Source organism: Spermophilus citellus, assembly GCF_964194105.1.
Source record: "Spermophilus citellus genome assembly, chromosome: 14".
Taxonomy (NCBI): Eukaryota; Metazoa; Chordata; class Mammalia; order Rodentia; family Sciuridae; genus Spermophilus; species Spermophilus citellus.
In genome coordinates, this window is record NC_138194.1 from 69,875,527 (window position 1) to 69,900,097 (window position 24,571).

General features: G+C 39.7%; 1 protein-coding gene across 1 annotated transcript in view; it reads left to right on the plus strand.

Annotated features, from left to right (window-relative positions):
- The window catches only part of GRHL2 (grainyhead like transcription factor 2), a gene marked incomplete at its 5' end in the record, with an annotated part of 106,573 nt that overhangs the window by 63,234 nt on the left and 18,768 nt on the right, over positions 1 to 24,571 (plus strand). Inside the window, 5 exons of the mRNA XM_081266660.1 lie at positions 1,090 to 1,248; positions 9,518 to 9,605; positions 10,054 to 10,193; positions 15,324 to 15,355; positions 22,321 to 22,412. Of these exons, the coding sequence (XP_081122786.1) occupies positions 1,090 to 1,248; positions 9,518 to 9,605; positions 10,054 to 10,193; positions 15,324 to 15,355; positions 22,321 to 22,412 (511 nt within the window). The remainder of the gene's footprint in view (positions 1 to 1,089; positions 1,249 to 9,517; positions 9,606 to 10,053; positions 10,194 to 15,323; positions 15,356 to 22,320; positions 22,413 to 24,571) is intronic.

A 24,571-nucleotide genomic window follows, 5' to 3' on the forward strand; every position in this document is an offset into this window, starting at 1 on the left:
CCCACTTAGTGTGGGTGCTATATTTATAGCTCAATTCTGTGATAAATCACCTTATCTATTGAGAGCTACCCAGTGTATAAGATAAGGATAAATCTAGTGCACTTGGATCTCTTTCTGTTTCTTTCAACATTTTATAATGAAACTACTTTCAGTTATTTTGTTAGTCATTGCTGTAATCCTCAGTACTTTACCTGAGTTACTCCTTTTTTTGGATTCACACAATCTCTGTTGTATTTCTTGATGCTTCATCCTATCCGATGAGGGTGTCCATGCCATTACACTTTCTACCTCCTAACATGGAGTGTATTAGTATTTAACTTCTGTCCTGTAGGGAGGGATCTTAATGATGATTCAAAGGGAAAATTGAAAGTTGAAGACATAGTAATTTCCATGGGTCTCTTAGCTGGTTAATGCTAGAGCTGGGGCTTAACCTTGGAACCTTTGACTCTTGACCTAGTGGACTTTCTGCAGAACAATTCTGATTCATTCGTCAAATGCTCATTGAATACCTTCTCTTCTGCAGGAACTGCACTAGGTGCCAGATCCTTGGTTTGGTAACTTGTAAACTTTCTCCTTTTTCGTACTCAAAAACAAAATTAAATAATTTTGGATCTGATGCTCAAGATTAGTCAAGTAAGAAAGACAGACACATCAACAGTTAACTAGTTCCACTGCAAGAATGCACAAAGGAAGGTGTTATCTGAATTTATTTATTTTTAATCCCACAGATCAGAGATTAGAGAAACTGATCTATGAGAAGTGACAACTCGAATATGTTGAGAAGACAGTGTTCATCCATTTACACATGTTTACGAAAATAAGACTTTGCTGACGTATTTTCAAGAAACTTAATAAATGGTCTCTTTCAATCAAATATGAAAGGAAAAGAGCTTAGAATTTTATAATTATAAATTATATAATGTATGTTACGTTTTATGCATTCAACAGGTTTTTATGTGTCACAATATTCTTCAATTGCCTTATAGGTTTGTTCATTATTTTCCCCTCGAGTTGAAGGCTGATGCCTATTTTTGGAGATCCTTGGTTTGGTAACTTGTAAACTTTCTCCTTTCTTTCTCCCTCCTTCAGATTTTTATCACCGTGAATTGCCTGAGTACAGATTTCTCCTCCCAGAAAGGAGTGAAAGGACTTCCTTTGATGATTCAGATTGATACGTACAGTTATAATAATCGTAGCAATAAACCCATTCACAGAGCTTATTGCCAGATCAAGGTCTTCTGCGACAAAGTGAGTAAAGATGACAGTTTATCATAAAGGTATCTTTGTTATTAGATATTGCCTTTAATGACATTTCCCCCTTGTCACCTTCTCTTGTCTAGTAGTGTCAAAATGATGACTTCATCAATTACCATGGGTGTGGTAATCTTTTAATTCTCAGTTCCCATTAGATGGCTAGGAAATGACCAGTCTGTTTTTTTTTTTTTTTTTTGTGGGATAAAAATTTTATTTCAATTAAGAAAAATCTTTTTTTTTTTGAACAATACAGATTACTAACAACTTCTTAATCAGTTGGAAAACAGAAATATTTTAGGAACAGTATCTGCATTACTCAGAATTCTATTGATATTTAAGTAAAAACTTAGCTGAGGATTTTTTAAGAGTCTTTTTTTTATTAAAGTCAGAAAATAATTTGAATATAAAGACTAAATTTGATTGAATAGTACTCTGTTGAATCTTCAAATATACAACACTGAATCAAGTCAAAATTGTTTCATGATTTCAATCATGAAAAACAGTGTTTAGAAAAATTCATATAAGAAATTACCTACAAAATTTGTAAATATCATTAAAATTTAATATACTAACATTCACATTATATTAAATATTTATTAATATTGAATGTTTATACTCCATTTTAAGTAAATTTCACTTTATAAACATTTTGCCTTTAAAGAATAATTAGGAAGAAATTATTTTCCAAATTACTGTAAATGACAACAATTATAGCAATAAAAAGAAAAATTCAATCATATTTAACAGGCACCTTATTGTATTATGACATGGGCAAAACTAACCAGACATTTGAAAATAATTGACACTATACAGAATTAAAAATTGATGTATGGCAGGTGCCAGAGTGTATACTTGTAATCCCAGAGACTCTAGAGACTGAGACAAGAGAATCAGGAGTTCAAATCCAACCTCAGCAAAAGCGAGGCGTGTTTTTTATTTTTTTAGTTAATCATTTTACAACTGTTTTAATGATTGATTGACATTGCACAGTGTTTTGGTCAACTCAGGCTACTGTAACAAAATACCACAGACAGCGTGGCTTCGACAACAGAAATTTATTTCTCACAATTCTGGAGGCTAGAAAGTCTAAGATTGAGGTGCTGACTAGTTTAGAGGTGAAGGTCCTCTTCCTGCTTATAGATGTCATCTTCTTTCTGTGCCCTCACATGATGGAGAAAGAAAAGCCACTTGTGTGTCTCTTTTTATAAGGACACTAATTGCATCATCAGGACCCCACCCAGACCACCTCATTTAAACCGGGGGCCCCACCTCCAAACATCATCACATTTGGGTTAGAGCTTCAGCATACGAATGGGGCAGGGACAAACATTTGGCCTATAACCCACTCTGTGCTATGGTCTGATTTTATTAGATAACTGAAATAATAGATCAATAGTTTTTATTGCATGTAGATACTATCTCATAACATAGCAATGTAACTTTATGGGTTAAATGGGCCTTATCTAGGTCTTTTTAGAATGGAAACACCACCTGTAAAGTGAGTTCTTTAGTATACATGCACTCAGTAAACATGTGCTTTGAATCTCCATAAACTTTACCATAAATATGGCTCAGCAATTAGAATAGCAAAGTTTAAAATCCCTTGGCTAAGTGACAAGAGATCCTCACAAATCCAAATATGAGTGGGACTAAGCATCAGTAATGAGATGCACAGCTAAGAGGGAAAGTCATGGGGCAATTTGATGGTCGAAGAGCAGGAAACCCTCCAGTAATCCCAAGGGACACCCCAGTACTACCCTGGACAGCACAGAAGTGGACATTCTGAGCATGGTGTGTGTGACTAGGGTGGGAGGGAACAGAGTCTGTGGACTCCAGTTTTCTGATGAGTGCAAAGGGATTGCATATGGAAATGTTTTGTTTTTTATAAAAAGTGATAAACTGAAGTTTTCTTTTAGAACAAAATCTTGTTCTGGGGAAAATTGCTGAGAGTAGAATCAAATTGAGTTTGGGTGAAAAGAAAAGGGAAAGTTGAAATAACAAGATTCTTTTGTGAACACACTAGAAGAGATTGTGAGCCCGGAGGAAGTATGCTGGCCCATATATTTCACTTAAAATTGACCAACAGTAAACTGTCAAATCCCCAAAAAAGAGATTAAGATCAGACTTTCCTATGGGCAATGAATGCATGTTGCAAAGACATCACCTTAAACTGGTGAAAGCTACAGTCCAGGGTTCCAAATGAGCTAAATGAAGTTAAGAAAACAATAAAGTTAGGAAGATCAATATAAATCACAATTGGAAAAACTCATACACATGATGTTGGAGAAAAGATGATTTGAAAAGATATGTGTTAGAATTCAGGAAAGAATTTAGAAATAAAAGAATAAAATATTTCGGAAGACAACACAGAAAGCAACAACACAGTGCATAAATACGACAGATGACATCATAAGGAAACGTAAGCCGGAAAGTGGTACAGTTTTTAAAATTGGAAAAAAAGAATTATGACCGAAAATAATAAATATAAAAAAGAAATTAATTTTCTTTACTTTATAAATATATTTCGAATATGTGTGTATGTATTAGAAATTTTTGAGCAAAAGACAAAACGATGGAATAGAACAAGTGCTAAGAATGATAAATTAGGAAAACTTGAAATGGAAAGTATACATATTTAAATGGTCTATCATATACTTGGCAAAATTGACCCAGGGTAACTAGTACCAAGTAGTTGAGCTATTGGCCTTTCAAAACTAGAAAAAATATTCTTTGGAGAACTAAGTAAGATAATCAGTCACTAATAAGAAACATTTATCATCAAACTTCAATAGCAATGCCTTGTCAAAAGACCATGATATTTAATAGATAAAGAAAATATAATCAAGAATTCTATATCCAACCAAATTAACTTTCAGGTGTAAGGACTGCAGGCACAAGAAGCCAAAATAATAATAATAATAATAAATAGCAACAACAACAACCTCCCCACCTAATTTAGTGAACACTCCCTCTTGGAAAATTTAGTAGAGAATGAACTTTAATGGTAACGTCTACAGCACTGATAAAAGTGCTGATGGTGAGCATGAAGAACATATTTCCCTATAAATCTTATTCTACATGATGGGAGAGACAGGATGGTCTGATGATGTAGACATAATACAATTATTTAAAAATCGGAGAGGATGCGGAGACTGTATGAAAAATAGAATAAGCTGACTAACCGCTGTTAGGTATGAACTGTGAGTAAAAGGACATTACTTCAGATTGGATGCTGGGGAAAAAGAGGCCAGTAGCTGGTCGGTACTGCCCATTGCTCTGAAATCAAGAGCCGCAGTCCTTATGTTAAAGGTCTATAGTGACATTAAAATATCCGAAAGTTAGGGTTTAGCAGTAAAAGGGCATGGGGAGAAGTGGGCTCCATGAGCTGAGAGCAATGACAGCAGAAGGTAGAGATGATCAAGAGAAGGGAGACGTAGTAGCTTCTGCCACACAGGGCTGGAGGGACATGCAGCATAGCAATGTGCAGCCCTTAATTCAATAGCCTTTCAGGCCATGGTGATTGTAATTAGTGTCAATTACTCAATCCTCAGAGCAGCACCATGTTCTGAGGGACTGTTGGGCAGTCTCCATAACACAGGCCAATCACATCAGTGTACACTGTGGGTCTAAAGCCATAAACCACTTGGCCAAAGACATACAGTAGAACAGAGCTGGATATAAATACAGGTCTGGTTCCAAAATCATACTATTTTAATTAATTAATAACTTTACGCATAAAATAACAAAATGATAACTATTTTAAAACCTCAAAAAAGACCCAAGGTAGGCTTTAAAACCAAAAGAAAATCAGTTTGTCTTTAGTTCAACATATTAAACATTAAGAAAACATTTAAAATTATGTACAGCATAGAATTTTCAGATGTATAAATGGGAAAGCATTTAGATAATTTGAATTCCCTTACTTTATTCCAGAAATTCCAAGGGAGATGGTGGAATCCTCCTCCATGAAGGTTTACTCCCTGGGAATAAGGAGTAAACTTAAAGGCAAGAAGAAAGGAAGGTGGGCTGGGGATGTAGCTCAGGAGCAGGGAGTTTGCCTATCACATTTAAGGCCCTGGGTTCAATCTCCAGTACTCCCCCACCCTGGAAAAAGGAGGAAAAAGGGAGGGAAGGATGGGCTAGAAATATTTAACAACCAATTTACCTTTACTCTGGCAACTGGAATTGGGAATGGGAAAAAGAAAGCCTAAAAAAATGTTCATATAATTGTCTTGTTGCATAGTGTTGAAGTGATAAATGCCAAAAAACAAGAACAAAAACCTTGCAGAATGAATAGAGAATGTTATATTGAACATTAGAAAACTAGAAAAAGAGGGGCTTAAGAAACTAAGAGTATCTTATAAATTTTCATTCACAGTTTACCTCTAAAAGACAGAGGGTGGGAAAGAGGATTGAATGGGTTTTTCTAAAGTATTTACTGCCTGAACTCATGCTACCTACCAGGGTCATCTGTAGCAAGAAAAGAAATGGTTGGGAGGCTCACTTACCCATGTGGGCATGTTTGTAAACATAAATATCTCCCCCAAAAGAAATCATGTTCACATACATTTTGCCAATCAGAAAATAGGTGGCATTTCCAGTAGCCAATTATTTCAATTAAGTAAATAATAGGGTGAAGTAGAAGAACATGGTTGGAGAATGTTGAGTTAATGGTATTTACTCTAAGTAACTAGTGAAGTAATGAGTTTCTAGTGGGTATTAGAAATCATATTGCTGAGGATTAGGAGGGAGTCCAGAAACCCACATGGGAAAATCTCATGGTACCATGTAGGGGGATTGACTGTAATTGCTGTCAACTTCTCTAATAAGCTGGATAGAGTCTTTTGTTATAATTTTTCATTATATTATATTTTACACTATAAATAATTACTCCCCTTAGTGTAATCACTCCCCTATATTTATAGTTCTAATTTCAAAACCCAGGCAAAAATTCACTCCTGGGAGATTAGAAAGAGAAATAAAAATTTCATTTGTATATTTTTCAAATAGGTGTAAAAGTACAAATGCTTGATTTAAATTATATTCTAAAACAAGGGTGGAGAACTATTCTATTTTAAAACCATAAGTTTCCTAATCACAGTCTAGAATCTTTAACAGATGCAATTCTGCACTATTTATAATCCTCCAGCTTAATTTCTAATTAATATACCTGTGGGTCTACAGGTGGAAAATAAGGGCTTTCTCTAATTTTTTTTTTTTTTGTAATATGGAGACTTCTATTGAAATGCATGTTTATGCATTAGAAATTCAGGAACTAAGGCTGGGGATGTGGCTCTAGTGGTAGCGCGCTCGCCTGGCATGCACACCGGCGCTGGGTTCGATCCTCAGCACCACATACAAATAAAATAAAGATGTTGTGTCTGCCGAAAACTAAACAATAAATATTAAAAATTCTCTCTCTCCCTCCCCCCCCTTAAAAAAAAGAAAGAACTATCCGTATAACTACCTAGATAGATAATTGTGTATACTATTTTTATGTCTACATTTAGTTACTTCCATAATCTTCCATGAAAAAAGAATTTATATTATTGCAAACAGTAACTATACTGCACCGAAACTTGAGAATGAAGTTGCAATCTTAAAATAAATTTAAGAGAAACAATGTAAGTGTTAAATAAAAGATAGAAATAGCCATTCTCTCTCCAGTGTTGGCAAAAGCAATCACAATGTATTTAGAACTCTTCAGATACATTTTTCAAATTTAATACTCCATAGTGAAAGAATATTGAGATGGGGAACTTATTTTCAAGTGATAACTTTCATCCTTGTAGCAGAGGTACTCTTCTGGAAGAACTAGACCTTCTTTTTACATTTTAATAAGAATAGAAGTAGTATTTTCTTTAAGCTTCAGGTCACAAATAATCCTAGCAGGGAAAGGATTCTTGAGAGACCTTAGGAGGGAAGCTATCTCCATCTTAATGGAGTAATTAAAACTTCCCTGGGGCATTGTCAAGTCAAAAACTTCATTTTTGCCAAGCCCAAAACTTTATTTTAGAAAAGAGAACTGTGGTTCTCCCAAGAGTGTTTGGATATTGTTAGAATTCTTTTGTCATGTTGATATCTGGGCATTCTGGGCAGGAAATTCCTTATATAGAAGTGGCACCAAGACTGTGTTCTCTAGAGATCTGCTCTGTTCTATGTCAATCCCTTAGTTTTAGTATATCAAAGAATGCCTAAAAATCTACATTGAACATATATAAATCTTGAAAAAGAATAATCCCAGACCTATTCCTTACAGAAATAGTATTAAAACAACAACAACAACAACACTAATTTAGAAACAAAAGTGTTTGGCCAAAGCCAAACTTGGGATGTGTCTTGGATGAAATGTAACTTAGATGAGAGAAAGCCAGGATTCTATTCATGTTAAATACTATATTGCACAGAGTTCCCAACACAGAGAAAAATAACTTTTATAAACCTGAAAAAAAAAAGTGAGTACTTTCCTTTATGAACTTTAATATTTTGGAGGGTCTCTTGCTAGTATTTCACATCCATTTGAGCAAGGTAATGTCTGCATTCAATCCTTTATTTTATGAAAATGGTACATTTTTCTAGATACAAACACTCTATAAAGAGGATATTTCAATAATTTCAATAATCTCCCCCTTGCTACGAATTTGCATAATCTGTGTCAATGACAAAACTAAAAGGGAACACTATAAAATAATCACCCCTCTTAGTGTAAGTAAAACAATTGCTCCCTTTGGTGGTTTTGGATACAAAAATATGTATTTAAATTATCTGGCTTACATACTGTAGCTATTCTATGGTATCTACATAAATCTCTTAGAAATCACCCGGCACAGGACAAGTGCCACGTATGTATTGCTATTATTATTAATTCTTTAAGAACTGGCTCAAAAGCCATCTCCTTTAATACGCCTTTGTTGACCCCAAATCCCCAGTGTTATGGCTGGCCTCACCTTGGCCAGGATTGGCAATCCATTTTTTTTTAAAGAGCCAATTTGATAACAAAAAAGTTTATGACATTGTTTTAATTCAAACCATCTGTGTGTCTTTTTCTGTGTGCTGCCTGTTTTATGATCTTTGTCCCCTTTTGCATTAATATGTTGTTCTTTTCATCTGACTCATTATCTATTTAGAGTTGGACGCTTTATGTGATGTTTTATTGCAAGTATTTTCACTAAACTGTCTTTTGCCATTTCTTTATTGGCATGCAGAAGATTAACATTTTATCTTGTCAAATCACTTTTGCGTGTGATGATTTGGGAGCAGTTTCTAAAGAGGTAGAGCTTGGTGGCCAGACTGAGCTTCTCTACTCCTTAAATCTGCTATTACAAGGGGCAGGATCTGCAAATAAAGAAGTTGTATAGGCTGGGGTTGCCCATGTGAATGTCATCTGTCTAGGGCATTATGAAAACATGATGCAGAAGAATTCTGCAAAATTGGAGAGAAAGCAAAAAGAAATCTTGCTGGAATATCTGTACTGGGAATAAGAATAGGGAAATTAGCTAGCAAATGACCAGGGTTGCAGCAATTGATGACAGGAAAGACTGATTAAGGTAATGATCAACTGGTTAAGCAGGGTGAGATTTAGTAACATTGGCAAAGGAGCCAATGGAAAAATCAAATTGCAAAGAGCAGAGGGGCAGACAGGAAGAGAATAGACACAACCTTGTCTATTTGGTTGAATGAGCACCATTTCTAAAAGCATATGAGAATATTGATAAGGAAACAAAATTGTACTTGTGTGTACAAAGCAATCCCATATCTTTGTGTGGTCACAAAGTAAGGCAGGAATTCCCTCCCTTTTTCTACCACTGTGGTAATTTTTTTAAAAAGCTCATAACAAGCAAAGGAAAAAATTTTATAGGGATGTCACATTCAACTTTAAAGCCATCTCCATGACTAGGAATGAGTTTAATTGGTCAATGCTTCATCTTATGACGTTTTATTGTAATCACTAAAATTACTTACTGGGCATTACTGAGTTAGGGAACAGGGTTTTTCCACACTGATTCAAAACTGAAGTTCTTTAAATAGGCAAGATACCAAAAAAGGAGAAAATCTTGGAGAGATGGGATCATTCATAGGTCAAACACATAGCATAGATTCATGGGAGTGCTCAGCTTCCTGAATCGAAGGCCAATCTTGCTTCAGGGATGAACGTGGAACTTTCAGGTCTCCTTGTCATATCACTGTGATTTGTATATGTGAAAATTTATTGCATGTTCTGAGAATATGCTTGACATGGTCTGTGTTTGTTTTTCCCTATCAGGGAGCAGAAAGAAAAATCCGAGACGAAGAGAGGAAGCAGAACAGGAAGAAAGGAAAAGGCCAGGCCCCCCAAACCCAGTGCAACAACTGTGAGTTTCTCTGAAACTAATTATGCTAAGGAAAAGGCTCCAGGTGGGCGGGGCCCCTTGGGTAAACAGGTGAAAAGAAGTGCATTACAGAGAAAAGCATAAATGTGGAAGGCATGGCCTGCTGTCTACTAGCAGAGCAGTCAGGGTGATTGTCCCAATGAGAAGCAAATAAATTCACATGAGCACACTGAGGTCAGAGGGACTTTGTAATATGAACACTGACATCCTCCTGTAGGGTGTGAGGACCCAAGCTCCACCTACAGTGCTCACTTTTTCTATTCATTGATGGATGGGGGGTTGGGGGAGATTTTTAAACTGTGTTCATATCTATGGTATGTGGAAAGCTTTGTAGGAGAAAGCCGTGAACTTTTGCTAAGACAGGGCTGGTAGTTGAGGGTTCTCAGTCATGCATAACCCTGTCGTTTATGGGTTTTGTGGTCGCGTCCAGCCTCTGATGGGAAGTTGGCCGCCATACCTTTACAGAAGAAGAGTGACATCACCTACTTCAAAACCATGCCAGATCTGCACTCACAGCCTGTTCTCTTCATTCCTGATGTTCACTTTGCAAACCTGCAGAGGACAGGACAGGTAAGACCTCCCTGCTGACTGCCACCATTGTCCATCTGTGGACCTGGTGGTGCCATAAGACAAAAATGCTTTAGGCAATTTTGACCACAGAAATAAAACCCATCTTCTATTCATTAGAGGAAAAGTCAACACTATTGTCTTCAAAAATTGGATTTTTATGGGAAAGAATGTCAGGTCTTCCCTTACTAAAGGGAAGAGGAGAACTAGTGAAGTGTTGGTAATGCAATGAAAGAGGAAGCAAGCAAGAAGACTGAAAACCTGTAAGAGAAATTGTTTTGTTGGCTTATCATGGGGGATTAGCCAGAGCAGCAGAGCGCCACCTAATGCTAGAAAATATAACTGCATCTGTGCCTTCATAAAGTTGAGCAAAGGGAAAAAATCTTTGATTAAGTAAGGCCCTGTCACCAAATTTTCCTTTGGTAAAATAACAGCTTTCATTGAGTTGGTAAATCATTTCTCATCCAAATGATTACAAGTGAGATTAAAGATCTAATACTAAAGCATCCTGAAAGTCTAATAATTGACTGTTTTTATGGTTCCTCAGGTTGGTGGAGTGTTATGCAGCCACCAAAAGTTTAATTATGGAAACCGTATAACAATATGGAAAATATTAAGATAATGATCAACGAAAAAAAATAGGCTGGGCATGGTGGTGCAAGCCTGTAATACCAGCAGCTCGGGAGCTGAGGATGGAGGATCACAAGTTTGAGGCTCAGCAACTAGTGAGGCCCTAAGCAACTTAGTGAGACCCTATATCAACATAAAAAATAAAAAGGGATGGAATGTTAAAATGCTTCTGGGCTCAATACCTAATACTAAAAGAAAAAAATAGTAGGATATCAACTTGTGTCTATACCATAATCCTAGTTATCTAATTGTATTTGAAGAAAAATTGCCCCCGTTTTTTTTTATTATTATTATTAACTGGCTTATGAGAGAAGGCTGATCTTTTCCCCTTTTATTTTTTGTATAGTTCTCTTATGTGATAAATTAAAATTGTGGGGAAAAAGAAAAAATATATTTCCTTAAGAATTAGCCAGAATTGTCTTTTTTTCTTTAAAGAGAGAGAGAGAATTTTTTAATATTTATTTTTTAGTTTTTTCGGTGGACACAACATCTTTATTTTATTTTTATGTGGTGCCGAGGATCAAACCCAGTGCCCTGCGCATGCCAGGCGAGTGTGTTACCGCTTGAGCCACATCCCTGGCCCCAGAATTGTCTTTTACCAGATCAGTTGAGTTTGGAGTTTTGCATTGATTAGTCTTGTTTTGAATCCTGGGTCCCTTGAGGAAAGATCTGTCTTAAGGAGTGGGGCACAGCAACACACTCAAGTTTTTCTCCTGTTCTAAGTGTGAAGACACTCCCTGGAATTGATCTTAGTCTAGAAGGAGAAATCATTATTGGCTTCACTCTCTTTTTCTGGAGAGTATTTATTAACCAGAGGGGTAGTGGTGGTGGTGGTTACTGTTGCCATTCATGACGTCACATGGTAACAAAATACCTGTGGCTTTTCTTTGGAATGATTTCCAGTAAAAACTAATTTAATGTTTCTATCTTGTCTTACTTGTTTCATAGGAACAGGCACACAAGGGGAAAGGAAAAATTTTATAATTTATCCAGACAGGAGTTCCAGCATCTAATTTTTTTTAAATTCCCAAGTATGTGATAGTGATTTTGTCTATATTATCTTTACTCCATGATTTTATGGAGCTGGATTTCTGAACCTTCCAGGAGAGAGGATCATGGAGTTAGATTGATCTTACTGTTTGTTGTCCTGATTCTGCTGCAGTTCTGTGTCTATTCTGACAACCTGATCTTCTCTCTTGGCAAGATTTCCCTGAAATATACAAATGAGTTTAAGAGCAAAGGTGACCCAACCTGGCCGCCCATGACTGTCCATCCTCTGTCCTCATTCGCCCCTCAGGGTTGCGAGCTGGGTTCCCAGCTGAAGGCTGACTCAGAAGGAAAGTGAAGCCTTTACAGATTGTTGGTTTCAAAGCAGCCTGATCAGCAACCCCCTGGGCCATGGGTGTCCTTAAGCCTTGCTCTCTGGAGGCCACCCTCACAGAGCCCTTAGGCTTCCCCTGTGACCTTGAGGCAGAATGAAGGAGTCTGTGAGGGAGTCTGCCCTGCACTCCTGGTGGCAGAGGAACACTTATCTGTGCCCTAGAACAGCCTGTGTACATGCCATGGTTGGTCAACTTGCTTAGCTGAAGGAAGGGACAGTGGCCAGCTGGGGCTTTTAAAGTGCCTTTTCTGGGAAAAGCTCCATGCTTGGGGGATCTTCCAGAGGCAGGAAGGAAGTCACAGTGCTCTGGCCTAGAAGTGAGGATGGGGTTGGGGTTGGCACACTTGGACATGCAGAACAAGAGCTGGTGTCGCAGGGTGGAAGAGAGACAGGTTTACCAGAGGAGAAGGGAAGCAGGCAGCCGCGTGCAGCTCAGTGACAGCTGAAGGTGTGGGTCTTGCTAAAATCAGCCTCATTGCAGCTCTGGGCACAGTAGGGTCAACTGCCCTGTGGCTCTCACAGTCAGTGAGTGCCAAGCCATGTTGAGGGCTCCCCACTATGGCACAGCAGTTCCTATTCACCCAAGAATACCTGCCAGGAATATGGTTTGGTGATGGTCAGTCCATATGTCTCCTGTTCCCCCATTAACTCATTGACTCACATTTGGATTGGAAGATTCTTCAGGTGGTTATTAAAAACTGGTCGACACCAGGGAATGAATCCACTACATAGGCACCATGGATGCCTTTAGTCTCATACCTCATATCAAAGCCCCATGATCTCGGCTGCTCATGTCGGGAATGCCTTTAATAGACAAGTGATTAGGGGAGCTTGGGGGAGACCTTGGCACTTGGAGGCATCCTCTTTTGAATAATGTGCACTCTACAGCCTTCCTCAACCTAAGGAGCACCCTTTCCTCCCTGCCCTTTAATAAACATAAATTTATTGGCTCATATTTCTGGAAGCTGGGAAGTCCAAGATTGAGAGTCTTCTTGCTGTGTTTTTTTGGGCTTCTCCAAAAGGTCGTTAGTGGAAAAAGGAAAAAAGGAGAGGATCCTTATGTGTGCAGGATGGTGGGCAGGATCAAGAGCAATTTTAGCCATAGTTTGAAGAATCTATTGGTGGGAGGGCCACGTGACATGGCAGGTCATGTCCCCCCCCCCCCAACACATACACATATGCAGGTGCCACCAAGCCAGGAAGGGTCTCTTGAATCATGGTTTGTCCACAATCTCACCCCAGCTCACAGTAGTTTTGGTAAGGATTCAGATTTGAATTCAGAGTTCTAATCTCCAAGTGAGTTCTAGGAATTCACAATAATATGTCTCCATGTATCTTTTAGGCACTTTAAGGTTTGAAAAACATGCTCAAAAAATTGTGATTATGCTGGGCGTGGTGGCACATGCTGAAATCCCAGCAGCTTGGGAGGCTGAGGCAGGAGGATTGTGAGTTCAAAGCCAACCTCAGCAACTTAGCAAGGCCCTAAGCAACTTAGTGAGACCCTGTCTCTAAAATATAAATATAAAAGGGCTGAGGATGTGGCTCAGTGGTTCAACTCCCAGTACCAAAAAAAAAAAAAAAATGTGAGTGCAAGGGGCCCAGTGGCCGACAGGGAAGAAACGGTGGATTGTTAAGTGAGAGGAAGTGAATGGACAGTGACAGGAAGGGTCAAGGAGGGGCTGCTCAGGAGGGCAGGGAAACCCTTAGGAGAATGCTCTTCCATGTTGGAACAGCAACCACATCTCTGCTGAGAAGACTTACCTTGCCAGGGAGCCAGGCAGGCGGGTGCATGATGCCACATTTGCAGAAGCCGATAAAACCTAAGTCCCCCCCAGGAACTTCTGTGAAACAATCTGGGTCAGTAGCGTGGTCCAGGTTCCCTCACTCATGGACAGCCCGTTTCTGGTCCATCACAGTGACAGGGGCTCTGGATGCCACACTGAACCTTGGAATGGAAAAAACTTACTCTTTTCTGCTTAAGAAGAAGAAATAAGGTATACATTACAACAATAGCCACACACCCCCAAAAAAAGTTTCAGAGGAAAAATTTCCCATAGAAATCTGAGCTAGTAACTAGAATGACTCATTCCGGAGAGTCACACCAGGTAAGAGGGTTATTACACAACCAGGCCTGTGCTTGGCAGCATCCCACGAGCTGCCAGGAGCCTTTGAGAACATCTGCAGGGAAGGTGTCTGTCCAGACCCATGCCAGGCAGGGACAATGACTAAGGCATTAGAATTGGAGACATCTTTAGAAGTGAATATGTGAATGTTTGATGCAGATTTGGGTATCATTTTTCCACCCAAACACAACTGGCCCTGAAGCACACACATAAAGCTCACAAAAGGGCCCAAATTAATTTTTAGAAATAATTGGGTGAGGAGGATACACATACATAGCAGATTCCCTCTGAACTTCTCCCATCTTCCACCAAATAATAAGGATGCTTTACTTTTTTTTTTTTAATTCTGATTCTGTTGGCCATTCACTGATCATCTAATAATGTTTGTTTTCAGAGAGATTCCTTGTGGCTACGAATGGCTCTCAGAGTCATGAGACATTCACCAGCCTGAATGCTACTTCTAAATTTGTGTGGCTGTGGGATGTGAGGGTAACCCAGGCTCTTTTAGGGCCACCGTAGTTGAAAGGCATGGGGTTGCTGTTGATCTGCCATGGGGCACTCTTGCTCACCCCCTCCCCAGTAATACAGTGCGTGGAGGCTGCTTGCTTGTAGACCAGGTGGGATTGGTTACTCATAAGCCCTGCTCTCTGAGCCACCCTGCAAGCCACAGCTTTTCTAAACAATGGATTTAGATCCTGCCAACATATTTTCTTGATGTCAAGAGCAAGATTTGGCTTAGGGTCAAAGTAATCTGATTCGATTGACTTCAGCTAGAAATAATCAGATTTCCTATTTTATTTCATGAAAATCTAAGAATGAACCCCAAGGAGAATATGAGGCGGTTAAAAATTTGCATTTCCTTAGAAACACAGTCAGAGCATCATTAAACACATTTGTGTTTTGTCTTTTTAAGAGACAGTTGGCAAAGTCTGTGTGTCACATGCTTTATTTCCATTTGCAGTCTCTGACCTACAGTAAGCCTATTGTTTTGTTCCACAGGTGTATTACAACACGGATGATGAGCGAGAAGGGTAAGACACTTGGTTATTTCACCTAAACACCCTGAGTCAGTTCATGTCAGTAGATGTGGCACTGAGCAGGAAGTGGGACCTTCCACTCAGCTCAGCACTTAGGAGCTGAGAAACGGACAATCTGGGAGGGAGGGGGATGGTCCTTGCTGCCCATTGCTGGTCCCAACACAAAATCAAGGTAAGCCTGAGGCAAGAGCCAAAGGAGACTGCCTTACTTCCAGTATCCCTGGATCACACATATCTCTTGAAGGGCCCACTTAGCTGGTTTCCATGGGACTTGGAAAGGCTGAGAACCTGCTTGCTGTCCTCTAAGATTAGATTAGAGGTTGTCACTAAGGCTGCCAATGTTTTCCACATCATATCTCTGTATAACAGTGATAGGGATGTTATCCATCTTTGCAAAGAACACATGCTCACCAAAACCTGTACCGCAGAATTTTAGGGGCAGTCAGATCTTCAAAGTTCTTTCTATTCTTAACTCATTTTGTAAACTTCGAAGTCTAGAGCCAAGAAAGACCCTTCAAAGCTATTGAGCTGAGGGCTTCTTCTAGGCAATGGTAACATTTATACTGTATCTTTGAGAGGTGGTCAGCCAGCTTCTGCCTGAATGTTGCCCGTGACGGAGAGCTCAGTGTGTGTGTGTGTGTGTGTTTTGTGAGGAGGGAGTGTCATTACTGTTAATACCAGTCCAGCTCTTAGCAAGATGTATTGTCTGTCAAGCTGATATCTACCTGCTCTTGATTTCAACCTATCATCTCTCAAATCCTGCCCTCTGGACTAAGTCACATTCTCCCTCAACATCCAAATATCCCTTCCCTCTCTGCAGCCGTTCTTTATATTCCTTTAAAATAAAACCCTCAACATCCCAATTTCCCTCCAGGGGTACTACTGGAGATTTGTTAAAAGTCTATTTGTCAAGAGTCTCCTTAAAATTGGCCTTTGGAGAAAAACATGTGTTAGAAACACATGAATTCAGATTATATTGGTATAACTTTTTATGACTTAATTGTGGTTTTTTTTTTCTCTTAAAGCAAGATAGAGCTCCATTCTTTTTCAATATCTATATTATGCTTTTAGTTTGCATTAGATATGTGTAACTAAAATTTCTAGATATTTTTCCCATCCAAACCACAGTCAAACCTGTGCTTCCTATTTCTAGGAAATGAATATATTCACTGGTAAAACATTTCACAGCTGGTAAAGTAAATGGAGCAGATGTTGATGGGCTCATTCCTAGAGCAGAGGTTGGCATGTGATGGTCTGAAGACCACCTACCTCATGCCTACCATCTGTTTTTGAACCGTTTGCAAACTAACAAATGGCTTTTACATTTTTCAACAATTAAGAAGAATTTCAAAAGAAGAATAATATTGTATGACTTATAAAATTTATGAAATCCCAGTGTCCACAAATAAAGTCTTACTGGGACCCAAACATGTAGATTCCTTTATGTACTGTTTGTGACTGCTTTGGTTCTATAACAACAGGATCAATAGTTACAACAGAGGTCATATGGGCTGTGATGCCTAAATATTTATTGTCCAGCCTTTGACAGAAAAATGTTTGCCACCTTCCTTTCCAAAGGCAAAGAGTCTCAAAGGAGTAAGATTATTCCCCAAACTTGGGGTAGAACCTTGTCTATGATTTACCTCCCAAGTTTGGAGTTCCAAATTTTCTAAGTACTTACTAGATTGTTCTTTGTATCTTGGCACATAAATAATACATTTCCAGTGGCTGAATGAACAGAAATGATTAGCACTATCAATTCTAATCTGTTATTCACATATCTTACAACAGACCATGTGGCGGCACAGAAAGAATATTGAGTGGGCTTAGGAAGCCTGAGTTTTCTCCTGACTGCCATTTGCCAATGTGAAGTCTTGGGCCAGCTCCTTGATCCCTGTACTTTGATTTTCTCAGTTTTGCACTTGTAGATTTTGTATAGAACAATCTCTAACATTTCATCTAGCATTAACATTGCACTTAGTATTATGAATAAAGTAAAATAAAATAAAATAAAAAACTCCAGAGAAAAGTTAGTGTCAGAGTGAGAAGTCTGAGATCCTGAGTGCTCCTTGATGAGCAGATATCAGTTGTAAATCTCTCTTATCCCAAATTGTCCTTTACAAGCTGACTACATTTAGATGGCTATTGACCTGCTTGTAACTCCATTGGTTCTGCTTCTCTATAAGAACTACCCTTATATAATTATGAATCCTGAGACCCAAGTCTCATACTCTTACACATCTTCTAACCCACATTTGATTGAGTAATATGGGCAGCATTGGAGCCTCAGAGTTAATACATAGTAGGTAGTTGGCTATTGTTATTTGTAAAAGTAATATTAATGTTCACTGGATACCTTGGCTAGACACAGAACTAGGTGCCTTATATGCAGTATGCATTCAATTCTCCCAGATTTCCTATTACCTCCATTTGATTATGAGAAAATTGAGGCTTCAGGAGATTAGAAAACTTGCTAAAAAACTTGCCTAAACCTGGCTAGGAAATGATAGAAGCAGTAATTGAAGGAATATCTACCTGCACTTCCCATTACCTGCTTTTAACTATTGTGCCTTATTGCCTAACCCTCTCAATTCTTGATCTGTGGCTGCAAAGGAGGCATCAAGAGACAGGCCCTCATTGAGATATCTTTCTGGCTTGCACAAAAGCACAACCTTGGTTCATCCCTTGAAGTATGGAACCAAAATTGTGAAGAGTCCCCATGAGTTTACATGGCAGTGGGGACCAGATTTGAGGCTGCCATATGTATCACCTGGCCCTGAGCAGATACCATCTTTAGTAACATGTGCACAGCCTCCATCAGGGGTGATTCTTAGGCCAAGTCCTTCACTTCTTTATGCTTTTCAAGGGCTCTCTGCTTAACTCCTTAGTCTGTTGTCCTGTGTTGCTTAATGTGGTACATGCCTCAATAAGATGACAGAGTATCTGGTTCAATTTTTTCTGCATCCTTGCTCTCTAGAAATTTGAACGTAAGTCCTAGATAACTTTGCAATCCCAAACTTCATTTATCTAGCACCACAAAATTGTCAAAAGCTATGCAAGTTTCTTTGCCCTTCAGTTTGGCTTATCAGTAATCATGGAAATGAGTGCCATGATCTTTATCCCAACCTAGAACCAACAGATGCTTTAAGAAGGAAGCGGTCGCTGATTCTCCTGAGCTCACCTCTCTGTGGCTATCTTCTCTGAGCTCTCTACTCAAATTCTGGCTGTCTTATGGGCAACTCTCTAGTACGTTCACTAAGATTTTTAAAAATTTATATAGACAGTTTTTCAAGTTATTCTTGGCTGGAACATTGCTCTGCCTCAACCTATAACATTTTAGTCAGAAAAAAAAAATCTGTACTACCTTTTAAAATGATCTCTCTGGAGTCTACTGACCTAATCATTTGTAACTTACATTTTTTTAGTTCATTATTGCCATAGTAGCTCCTAACCCTGTGTTTTCTTTTTCTTTTTTTTATTAATTTTGTCAAGTGAATTCTGTACACACCTCAAATTAACATTAATTTTTAGTTGACTCCCCCAAAGAATAATCTGTTGAAAATAAATTAATCAAGATTATACTCCATGAGCTGGGATTATGGCTCAGTGATAGAGGGTTTGCCTTGCACGTGTAAGACACTGTGTTTGATCCTCAGCATCACATAAAAATAAATAAATAAAAATGAAGATATTGTGTCCATCTACAACTAAAAAATAATTATACTCCATAATGTAAAAGACTTTGTGAGGACTTGAATATAAGATGAGCTCTAATTTCTGACACTAATGTAGAAAGGGGACTCCATTTATTTAGGGCATTCACCATAAATAACATATATGGGCCATAAGCAGAGTTACGAAATGAACAAACTATGTCCCCATGGTGATTGCCACTCTTTTCTGTACTTCAGTTTGACATCTCCTCACTGGGCACCCAATACCTAGGGCAGTTCAGCCTGGTGGGTAGAACACAACATTATCTCTCCTGGGTGTGTCCAGAGACTCTTGCTTCAGACCAGACACCTTCCCAGTATTTTCTGATGAAATGTAACACTCCTCTGTTTCGACCTCAGGGGCTTGCTTTCACTGAGATGGACCCTATAAGCAAGTGGCTGAATGTGCTGCTGGCCCTGGGCCATTCTACATATTGACCACCTTGTAATGCCAGTGGATGGAGATTGATGTTGGAGAAATCACCGTTTCCTTGTCCTTGAGGCTTTCTGTGGTATAATTCACTGTAATTGCCCTGCGCATCAGGAGACCTGAAATTCGTGCTCTTTTCATCCGGCCAACAGGCCAGTCACACCTGCCCTTCTTTTCTGGCCTTGCTTTGAAAACAAGTGGAACAGTTGAATTCAGAGCACACAAAACTTATTGACCCCTACTGGGTTTATAGATTAGAAAGTGTGAAAGAGCATATTTGAACTCCCAAGAGAAATGTGGTTTATCCAAGGTGCTATTTTAATGGCAAAGTCAGTCATGGCTCAGAATGGGGTGCTATTGAAAGTCAACAGAACTGGGAAAATATAAATAAATCTTGCTTGGGAGAAAAAAGGAGAGAGAGCATTAGCTCAGGAACCTTCACACAGCGTGAAACAGTGTCTGGTAATATTTCAGGCCATTTTCCTATTATTAACCTAATGGCAACTGGCTGCTGTGTGGATGGATTTTCAATCTTTCAGTCCTGAGGTCGTGGTCACTCTAGTTCCAAGACATGACAGAGTAACATAACCTGCTTTTAGGACACAATAGTGAGGGGAAGACAGAGGGAACAGTGTCTTACAAGCTTACAAAAACCTTCAGCTGGGACTTGAGGTTTAGATTTTTCCTCTGGCTGTTTTCATTGTCTGACATATTAGGGAATAAAAGAAGACTGTCTCAATATTATTTCTTATACCTTACTCATCATCTCGGATTTATTGAGTAACTTTATGGTGAGACTGTTCCTTCAGAGGTCAGAGGTTGGCTCTTTGAACAGCCTGGTTCACTTACTGCCCTGCTTAGGACCCTTAACCCACTGAAACTTCTGTCATCACTGAGATGGGATAAAACTGGTCCTTGCCCTGTTTGGCTCAGAATGTTGCTGAGACTTAAGTGATGGAGGAGATGAAGCTTTGTAAAATCTGAAGTCTTACCAAGGAGTTTGATTGATTGATCTACCCTTTGGACCAGCTAGAATATGAGAAGACAAATTAAAGCCTCATTGGCTTAAGCTATTATAATTTATAGAAATACTTTCTGGATGATTCCTAGTTCCATACCGTGTGCTCTTTCTACCTCTGGACCCTACCATTAACTCCACTCGAGAATTGACAAATAACTTCCTGGTGACAATAATGCCAGCAGGGAGTTGCAGGATCTTGCATTAACTGGAAGCTTGGGACCATATAATGTCAGCCTCCCATGCAGGGAACATTACCTTAGAGTGGACCCAAGTGGTGGTTTGGACTATTTGCTGTGATGGTGAGCAGAAATTCTGACCTCTTTCAAATTGTCTGTTTTATTTCATTTTCTCCATCTCTCTTTTGCTCAATGTCTCCAACTTTATCATCACCATCTTCCTTGAACTCTTCAGAGGTGTTTTCAATGGATCAGGGAACCTCTTGTGAGTGTGCTTCGGATGTGAGTTCACTCCATTCTCTCAACAGCCTCCTTTTAAAATTTAATTAATTAACTAATTTCTGACATTTATTTTTAGATTGACGTATAATATTTGTACTCACTCATAGACGATGGATATGAGTGAGTACATGTTTACCATCTATAATGATCAACTTGAGGTCATTAGCATTTCTATCACCTTAAATATTATCATTTCTATGTCAATGTCTCTTTTTAAAGTCAAGGAGACAGAGGCCCAGGGAAGTTGAGAAACTTGTCCAAGATTCCATGCTAGTAAATTATAAAGTAGGGTTTAAATCAAGGTAGTCTAGCCCCAGAGTTCCTGTCTTAACAGTTCTGCTGAACTGTCTGCCTGGCATTGCTTCATGGGTCTAGGAATCCCCAGAGAATAAAAATTTTGAAAATGTTGCAGTCTTCTCCTTTGAGAGCTTAAAGAATAGTAAGATTCCACTTAAGAGCATTTTCACAATATCAGTGACTTCTAATTTCTGTTCCTCTTAAACAGTCCTTCCCTTCCTTACAGGGACATTGGAAGGAAATACAGAACCATCAGTACTGACCCAGCTGAGGTCATGCAGGGCCTCATCTCTATGGGCTTCCAGGAATGGGGACTGGAACCTCCCTTGAGAAGGAACGAAGGACAGGACAGGACATCTGGGTCTGAGAGGAACTCCCACTACTGCAACCTCGTCTCCTCTGACCAGGAGAAGGAGAGAGGGGGATGACATTAGACATCAGCACAGTTCACAGCTAAGTCCCAGCCAAGCAGGCTGTGGCCTTTACAGAGAGGTTAATCTCAGCTACTCAAGAAGCTGAGGCAGGAGAATCACAAGTTAGAGAGCAGCCTGGCAACCTAGGGAAACCCTGTCTCAAAAAAAAAAAAAAAAAGAAAAGAAAAAAAGAGCATTTAAGGGGCTGGCAAGATGGGGCAGAAGAAGAAGAGGCCACAACTGGATGGGAGAGGGCTGACTGCAAGCTTCTGCTCCCCTCCAGGGCTCACTCTGGCTTCCCCCAGCCCTGATCTTCTCAACAGGAAGAGGACAGCAGTTGAAGTCTAGAGTGGGCAAAACCCAGAACTCTCCCCTTTGTGGATTCATAATCAGCAATGTAGAGCAGGTCTTAGGTCCACGCCTCAAAGATGGCAGAGTATGTTCCTGCTCCCAACAGGGATGAGTTGGGACCTGCAAGGGCAGGAGGGAGGCTGGTGAGTGGCTCTGGCTGTGGAGAACTAGGGGTGGTGTAAACAAGGGAAAAGGAGAGGGACTGCCACTTACATGAACTTGTGTTTTGACACCTTGTCTGCTGCCCATAACAGTTTCTGCTCCTTTTCTCCTCAGCAGTGTCCTTGTTAAACGAATGTTCAGGCCCATGGAAGAGGAGTTTGGTCCAGTACCTTCAAAGCAGATGAAAGAAGAAGGGATAAAGCGAGGTATCTCTCCATTTGGGGCCTGCCACTTACCTGGGTCCCCTGACCAGCCCTCCCAGCATGAGGGGTGGGGCACTTCACCAAGAAGAGCTTGCGGCCCTGGCCTGTGGCTCAGGGCCAACCCTCCTGAGTTTTTATTTACACAGAAAGCTCACAGTCTTCTCCTTTGCATTACACTGTGCCCTTTTAAACATCTTAAGTAAGGCTTATTCTTTCTGGGCACTGATTCTTTCCTTTGTCTTGGGAGAATGGTAGCAAATGCACTGACTCATCCAGCAGTCAGATACCAGGTTAAAAAGAAACTCTTGCTGGGTATGTGACACAAATACCTCATAAGAAGCAGTTACTGGGCCCAGGGTGTGACTCAGTAGTAGAGGGCTTGCCTAGCATCGTGTGTGAGTTCCATTCCTGGGTTCCATTCCCAGCCCTGGAAAAAAAAAAATAACCAAAAGAAACAGAACCTGAGGACTGTTCATAATGAATGCAAAGAATGATTAATCTCACACAAATAAAGAGACCTTTGTTTTCCATGATGTCACAACTTACTCATTTTCTCATGGACAAGGGTCTTCTGACTCCACTTCATCAAGAAGGAAAGAAACAAGCATGAGAGTCAATGTCTTGCCCAGCGTCTCAGGGCTGCACACAGTTGTCCTTCCTCAGAGTGAGAGGGAGGGGGGTGGAACAGCCATCTCGCCTCTGTCCTGCTGCAGCCAATTCTGAGGGCTTCCAGAGAGTTTAAACTTAGAATTTACAGGACCTTTAAGGCTCTGCACCATGTCAAATATAAGCATGGCTTTGTTTTGCTTTTGAGAAAAAAATTTTTTTCCTATTTATTGTAGTGGAATTTGAGGGATGGTCAAGAGAGGTCCTTAGTAGCCTGCTTCAGCTCCTTGGAGTTGTATGACCTTGGACATGTCCTTCACTCTCTTGTTCCCCAGAGTGCTCATCTGTTAAGTGACAATGATGAAAGTAGATACCCAGAGAGCTGTTGTGAGGACTGATAGGTTAATGTATGTAGGGTTCTCCATTCAAGGGCTTGGCACGTGGCAAGCATTCCATGTTTACTATTACAAATGATTATTAGGCATTTATCCTGATAAGTTATATTATCATAATTGTGAATTGGCAATTAGAATTTCAGAATGGAAGGAGACTACAGGCAACATTTAAATCTTTAAAAGATTTTCTGACTCTACAGGCTTCCCATATTCGGTATTCAAGTATCTATATTTTTGAACTCCATTCCTAGATGTCTTTTCTGTTCTAGAATTAGAGCAGAGTTCTGTGGAAAACAAGAATCCAGAGGCTTACGTCATCGTAGCTTACTTCCAGAGTTGGTGCTTGGTGGCTAAAGATGATTTTTCAGATATTGTGAATCCCACACGAAAATTTCCACTAGAACTTGTACTGGGTTGTCATTCAAAGGAAAGCTGTGGCTTTGAAACATAGAGACACATGAGGGCGCCGTATCCTACCAGCAAAAAGCCCCAGGCTTGGAGCTTCCGCTCTGAGCCGAAATTTGACAGGCTCAGGGAATTAGGGTCACTGATGGTTTCTATTGTTTATTTGTCAGAAGTTCCCCAAGAGAGGGAATGATCGCAATTATCTCCAAAGCCATTATTATTGCTTGTTTGGCTTTGTAGCCACCTGTCAGGGGGTGTGGTCGGAGTCACTAGGGGGCTGTCCCCCGTGGCTGTGTGCCTTCAGCTGTACAACATCTGGGAGACTCTTGCTGCCCTTGGCAGAGCGATTATTACACTCATGACTGCTCTGCCACAGACAGGAGCTCAGGAAAGCAGACTCCCTGGGCAAGCCATCAGGGCATGCTGTGAGCCCTGCATGCCCAGGTGTGCCCGCCAACAACCCAGCAGGAGAGGATGGGACCACCCTGCCCTGCTTGAGGTTCTTCAGTGGCTCCTGAACACCTTGAGCACATGCAGCCATTCCTGAAGCAAGCTCGGCAGCCCTCTTAATTTCAAAGATAATAATTTGAAAAGAAGCAATTTGTAAATACAGTGGCAGCAGTGCTCTTTTTTATAGAATGTGGTTTGGGATTTTCTCAAGGTCAGCCTGCTGGAAATTCCTTTTTTCTTTTCTTTTTTTTTATTATTTTTTTTTCTTTTTCTGTTGAGAGCTTTGGGAAGACGTAATAAAAATTT